Consider the following 6747-nt stretch of genomic DNA (forward strand, 5'->3'; position numbering starts at 1 on the left):
TAAAAAGTCCTTAATTAAATTTGCCAATTGCCATAGTAATCTCATGCTTGAAATTAATTTAAAATAACCATTAAAAATAATTTGTAAGAAAACCCTCATACCAAAACTCCAGACAAATATGCTGCATTTTATATAATTTTATGCATTTTATGTTGTATTGCTAAACTTTAAGATCTTGAAATAGAAGGCAGATTGCCCGCAAATACATTAGATAAAAAAAAAGAGCAGCTTCTTTAATTCAATAGATGTAGATTGAAATAAGACAAACGTTTGGTGCTCCGTTCTGTGATCCAGTCATGGCTTCATGAAATTTATTGCATGTTTTATTCACAGCATCAAAGAAAACCATCAGCTTATAAAAATAAAACACACCAGTCAGAAAATATATTATAAGCAGTAAAACAATATACATTTCCATATAATTTCCCACAAACACAGTGTGACAGTATTCCCCATTTAAACGATAAATATGTTTTTAGTCTCCCATTTCTCAGACATAAACACTATGATAAGAAAAGGCAACATGCAGGTGATAGCAGCACATTTAAAACACAGACAAATCAAAGGGGAACACCATGCTGAAACAAACGGAGATCATTTAGCTTCGAAACTCCAGAAACAAAATGTCAGAGGCAGTGCTCATCTTTAACCACTGAATTTAAAAAAAGTGATTAAAGAAAACCAAACAAAAACACTTGAACAGGTGTTATACTGGGTTTTACAGAACAAGGAACATTATTTTTACCCCTTTTTCCTGAAACACCTTAGATATAATCAACATAAGGATATTTATTTACAAGCAAATCTGAAAGGCATCAACCCGTTTGTACTGTTGCAATTCATTGTAGCAACCACAAGAGGTCAGCTTCAGGTTTACACATCATCTCTACCATTCAGCAACAGTGTGTTTGGGTGAATGAGCTATGCTGAGAACAACATATTTCATTTGTAGAATGAAAATCTTTATTTTATTCCGCCTTTGTGGATTAAAAGTATATCAAATTAGTACATTAGAATTAAATAAATATGTAAACATACTTCTTTTTTGTACAAGACTGTTTGCAACGTCAACAAATCAAAGCTATAGCCACATCTATTTTGTTTTTGTATAAAAGAATTTAAAGTGCATCTCCCAGTTGTTGTTGTTGTTGTGATCCTGTCAGTTTCATTTGTATGACCTGAATTCTTCATTTTTCTTTAGAAATACTGTTGTCATTATGTTGCTACTGCCACAGAGCAAGACATTCCACGTGCTTTTCAGGAAATACTTTTCAAGGTCCTTTAGATACTAAATAGTTTCCTGTACTTTGAAAATACTAACTTTGGCAGACATGAGTGGAAACAAAAAGGTCAATATGACACAGACAAGTAACATTATGCCTCCCTGCTTGAACCTGCTTTATGATGGACAAATCTAACAACATCAAAAATATATATTCAAAAAACCAGCCATAATGTGTAAGCCATGAGGATGTTGTAACTGTATTTTTCCTCATATCTGTTTTTATCAGAATAAAACATTGGGGAATCAACATGAGAAGTTATTTCAGCTAAAGAAAATCCAGAGGCAAATTGTTGCAGCTGTGAAGATTTTATAAATATCAGATGATGTGAAATGTCTTTTTAAAATGCTGTAGGAGATTTGTCTGAAGGAAGATGGCCGAAAATTAGAGTAGTGGAAGAATTAGAGAGAGGTCAGGAGTCTGGCTGCAGTGGGTATGAGAGAGCAGAGAATGGGGCTGTGGATTCAGGGACGAATTGGATAACGGAATTATAGAACCTTCTGGAGAATAGCATTGGGCACTTCCAGAGTCTCATCCTTCACAAGGACAATGTCATAAGAGTCCATGTATTTGTCAAGGCGCTCTTCTACCTGCAGAAATAGCAACAAACTTGTAAATAAAGCACATTACTCAATCAACATAAAGCACAAACGACCATTTCAAAGCTTTTCTGGCAAATTTAAGACAGCTCTATTTCAAAAACAAATCTTGTCAGATCAGGATTGGATTATCCCACATTAAATACAGATACTTTACATCTTTGATTTCTTTCTTCTACTATAAAAATGGTAAAAAAAAATAAATAAAATACAACTATAAGAACCAAAGACTTAAAACCCTGATTTAAAACTATATAAAAGGTGAAAAACAAAGTGTCGATTTTATGGTTAACGAAAGGTGTAATGTGAACAATCAAAGACAAATAAGGTCATTATAATATAAAGCAATGGAGGAAATAAATCTACTTTATTTTAACTTTTTTTTTCTGACAAAATGGAGAAGAGAATAAATTCCTGGCAAATCAAATGTTTTTCAAACAGTTTTTTCCACACAAGACTTGTAAAAGTGATATAAGTAAAATATTGCACTTTCACAGACTTTTCAAGAGTGCACAGGAACTATTTACTGGTCTAGGAAAGACAGATATTATCTCAGCACAAGTTTTTTGCCACATAAAACATGTACAGAATTATGGAGAAATAGAATTTCTTTAAAAAAAACATAGGAGACTAGGAGAGCTGAATATTTGAAGGATTAATGGCTTTACCTTGTCATTGAGGAAGCCAACCTTGAGCATGTTCTCCACATTGGGAACACCGTCGGCCATGTTGAGGTCTCCCATTGAGTCACCCAGCAGGATGATGTTACTGTAATCCCTCAGCTGCTTGAAGTAGTCAGTGTTCCGCAGAGCACCGTCGTGTTTGTTGTACACATGGATCAGCTCACCTTTGAATCCCTTTAGCACCCCCTGCAGGACAAAAAGACCCATCACTTGAATGCAGAGTTGACAGAAATCAGATGATTTCTGAATGGCGAAGGCACCAAGCTGTTTCAGTACATCAGCTGTTCATTCAGATTGCAACAGAGAGCTAAATTTTGGCAGGTGCCGCATATTTCACCTTTTTTCCTCAAAGCAGTTTTGTATTTAATGAGGAGAGGCCTTTCACAAAACATCAATTCAGACCCATATTGGAGACTTTTTGTTGAAATAATAGGGCATGAATTCATTCCAAGTAAACTTCAGTAAAACCAGAAAGAATATATGACAGCAGAGTTTCTGTTTTCCACCCTTTTGAACTTTCAACTTCTCTCACTTTGGAAATTGATGAAATTGGAAATGTTGTCAGCATTTTGTAAGGCCAAGGATTACAGAAAAAGTCAATATTTTCTTGGATATACACACATATATATATAAATATAGATATTTCTGTACACTCTGGTAGCAAAGCAACAACTTTTTGTTACCAAATGTGGAATAACAAAGTAAGTCTAAGTTTATAAATTCTTATGTTTAGCTGTTTAATGTGCCAGTAACATAGAATAAAGATGACTTACATTGTCATCAAAGTCCATGAAGTTAGAGACGACCTTGATATTGGGGTGGTAAACGCCAGCCTGGCTAATGACTTCCTCTAGCACATCCCCCAGACCCGCAGAGAAAATGAAGACAGGCACGTTGTGCTGATGCAGGCGATGAAAGAACTGCTCATGTCCTTCTCTGCAACAAAACAAGCAATCAGTTTATCCGGCTGTCTGACTAAGTAAACAAATCCACATAGAGGTCTCACACATTCACTCCATCTGATCCTCCGGAGTTACCTGAGGACCAGGTCAGACTCCCTCACCACCTCTGGCAGTTTGTGCTTCTCTAACCGCTGCTCAACAAGCAGTGAGTGGGACTTAAAATACCTGGAAACAAACACATCTTTAGGAAAGTCCAACTGTAGGAGCTATGAAGGTCACAGGTCACATGAGTTGCAGGCGGCTGAATTACCATTCCACCATAAAAGGGTACTTCTCTTCCATACTCAGCTGAGGATCAACCTCAATGGGATAATATTTATGCCTCAGCTGCAGCAGCTTCTGCTTGCACTCCTCTGTCACTAGCTTGCAGTTATCAATAACATCTATGCAGAGAAAAGATAAAAATCGATAATATCCGTTTCCAGCCTGATTCCAATGTAGGTGTATGCATTACCTCAAAATGTAATACTTACTGTGCAAAGTCGGACAGCATTTTCCATTGACAGCAAATTTGCTTATTGTCATGTCAAAGTCTGTGATGACCTAAAATGTCCAAAAATCATTTTACTTGTCAGAATTCTGGAGAGGAGTTTGATAAAACAGGCATGAGAAGAGAAAACCGTGTCTATCCAAAGACTCCAGGAACAATTCAGCAATGTTTCAAAGGAGAAGGGGTAGGTAAGTTGGAGCAAATATCAGGATTTGATGATGTACCTGTAGTTTGGAAGCTCCTCCTTTAATGAGGCCACAGATGATCTGCTCCACCCTCTCAGGGTCTCTCATGTGCACCGTGGGTTTCTCAAACTGAGGCATCTGGAGTTAAACACAGAAAAAAAGACAGAAATGACAATAAAAATTTAACAGAGCAAAGACTTTTGTCAAATAAAAGAGCAGTTGAAAAAAAATCACCAAAAATAAAATAAAAAAAACATAATAAAAATTGAGTAAAATAATTGTCATTAATGACAAATGTAGGACATTTGCTTTAAGAGGAGCGGCAGATGACATAGAGACTACATGTTGTCATTTTGTATACCAATTTTTGAATTCTTATATACAGGCTGCAGGAAATGAACATCATGTTCCTCATTTCAGACACGACACCAGAATAAGTACAATGGGGTTCTTGGCTTTCTAACAGAAATCTTGTGACTGTGGATGCAGAAATGAGCAAAAGAAATCCTGTTGGTCTCAGTTTAGTTTGAGACCAGATATCCACTGCAACCTAATTTATTTCTCAAAAGAATAAGTGCTTGTTGGCAAACTTAGATTTAGTTGCAATGTAACTCTTAATTATTTAATTAAGACTGCAGATACACCCAAAACAACCAACCCACCCAACAACACAGCTTCAACTTATGCAATCAGAACTAGACTTTCTAACACCTCATATATCACTCTGATTCTTCAGACACATGATACTCAGAACATAAGCTATAAATAACCATTAAGGGTTTTTTTTTTCCCCAACTAAGATGTCACGTAGACAAGCAAAACAAGCGGAGAGTCAAAACAACTACAAAAAGTTTTTTTTTTTTGCTAAGAGTCAAGTGCATTTGCAATACAACGAGTCTAATTTCATGTTAGTTTATAGCCTCATAAAAATTGTAGTTTAAAAACTTCTTTAGAGGACAGGCTTTGCTGTTGGATAGAGTTCAAAGCATTGCTTCTGGAAACATGACAACAGTAATTACAGACAAATTGCCATTATTTTGCAAAATGCTTATATTATACACATTTCTCTGCATTTTGTATATATTGTCTTCTATCCAACATCGGATTTTAGCTATGTAGATTACCAAAATAATGACTCCCTTTTAATTTTCTTGATACCAGTATCAGTGCTGCAAGAAACAAGCACAGGCATTTCAGTAAGCAAACCAGCTGCATACAGGCACATACAAGCTTACCTCTGGTCTGTTGTTGTCGCAGAAACAAGAGTGAAGAAAGGATTGTGTGTCTGCGCAGGGTTTATATACCCACAGAAACAGGCGGGGAGAAAATGAGGGTGGGGAATGTTGACCAAAACTGATTAGACAATGTAACCCCTCCCAACCCTACAGGCTCAAACACGCAAACACACTGACACTTCTAGTTCACACACACACACAGAGTCCACAAATGCAGAGGACGACAAACAGATGCGGTAACGGGCCAGCAGTGTTAGAGTGCTGTTTGTAGTCCAGACTTTTTCCAGTAGTTTGACCTCTAACCTTTAAATTCAATTAGAGGGGGAACCCTTGCTTTCAGAAGTACGCCTGCTGAATACTCATATTTCTAACACACAATCTACTCCACACACACGCAATAAATAGCCTGAGGCCACATTAGATGTTTCAGAATGAGCATCAGGCTTTTTGCTCTGACAGTGGTCAGTCACACATGTTGCGTGTCATGGATAAATCTCATTCACATACATTCACACACATGTACACACACCAGGGGTCACATTAACCAAATATGCTCCATGTCTAAACAGTTAAATAAAAATTTGAAGGCCATCAGTCATTTTGACAGGTTATAAATAACTCTCTGACCACTTGCTGCCAACATTTTCAACTTTGCACATGCAGCACGGATTTGAACCACTGGTCCAGAAGGAGCGCATGGGGGGTTTCCTACCACTGAAGGAAGGGCCTACAGGATCAGGAAACCCCTCGTTCAGGGAGTCTTGTCGACTCCTGATCATTTCAACTGAAGAAATGTTCCCTGATTTCAAAACTTTGTCTGAAGTGGTGCTTCAAATTCCAGTCTCCAGTGTGCCAGCAGAGTGACCATCCTCCAAATCAACATTAAAACCTTGAGATATTTGATTAAACACAAGCAGGTGTGCAATTCATCAAGACCAGGACTAAATTGTGAGACTGTGAGCTCAGGCCATAGCAAGTGAATTGTTCATAGTTTATGCACAGTCATTTCATTTCATTGTTTATATGCAATTATTAGAGCTTCATTCAGTTTTTTTGTGTGTGAGGGACCAAAGTGTTTTTTTTTCCTGTTCAGCTTAAATCATATAAAAATCAAATTTTAAAAATTGACAAGTGAAAATAGATTATGACAGAATTTTTGCGATACTTTAATAATAATAATAATACATTTTATTTCAAAGGTACCTTTCTGGCACTCAAGGACACCGTACAAGAGTAAAAAAATAGTGACAGAAACAAATAAAATATAACAATTAAAAATAGATAGAAATAAATAAAACAAAACAATGTAT

General features: G+C 36.5%; 1 protein-coding gene across 2 annotated transcripts in view; it reads right to left on the bottom strand.

Annotated features, from left to right (window-relative positions):
• Positions 1 to 277: 277 nt before the first annotated feature.
• The window catches only part of nt5c3a (5'-nucleotidase, cytosolic IIIA), a 16470-nt gene continuing 10000 nt past the window's right edge, over positions 278 to 6747 (bottom strand). The window contains exons 1-8 of one of the 2 annotated variants that reach the window (XM_008430855.2): positions 5438 to 5542; positions 4242 to 4340; positions 4001 to 4070; positions 3778 to 3910; positions 3603 to 3692; positions 3339 to 3501; positions 2551 to 2751; positions 278 to 1873 (exon numbers count right to left, since the gene is read on the bottom strand). In XM_008430855.2, coding sequence (XP_008429077.1) covers positions 1772 to 1873; positions 2551 to 2751; positions 3339 to 3501; positions 3603 to 3692; positions 3778 to 3910; positions 4001 to 4070; positions 4242 to 4340 — 858 coding nt within the window. In that variant the 5' untranslated portion in view covers positions 5438 to 5542 and the 3' untranslated portion in view covers positions 278 to 1771. Of the gene's footprint in view, positions 1874 to 2550; positions 2752 to 3338; positions 3502 to 3602; positions 3693 to 3777; positions 3911 to 4000; positions 4071 to 4241; positions 4341 to 5437; positions 5543 to 6747 lie in introns of those variants that run through there. The other variant, XM_008430854.2, reaches the window with a different exon arrangement.

Source organism: Poecilia reticulata, linkage group LG16, assembly GCF_000633615.1.
Source record: "Poecilia reticulata strain Guanapo linkage group LG16, Guppy_female_1.0+MT, whole genome shotgun sequence".
NCBI classification, from domain to species: Eukaryota; Metazoa; Chordata; class Actinopteri; order Cyprinodontiformes; family Poeciliidae; genus Poecilia; species Poecilia reticulata.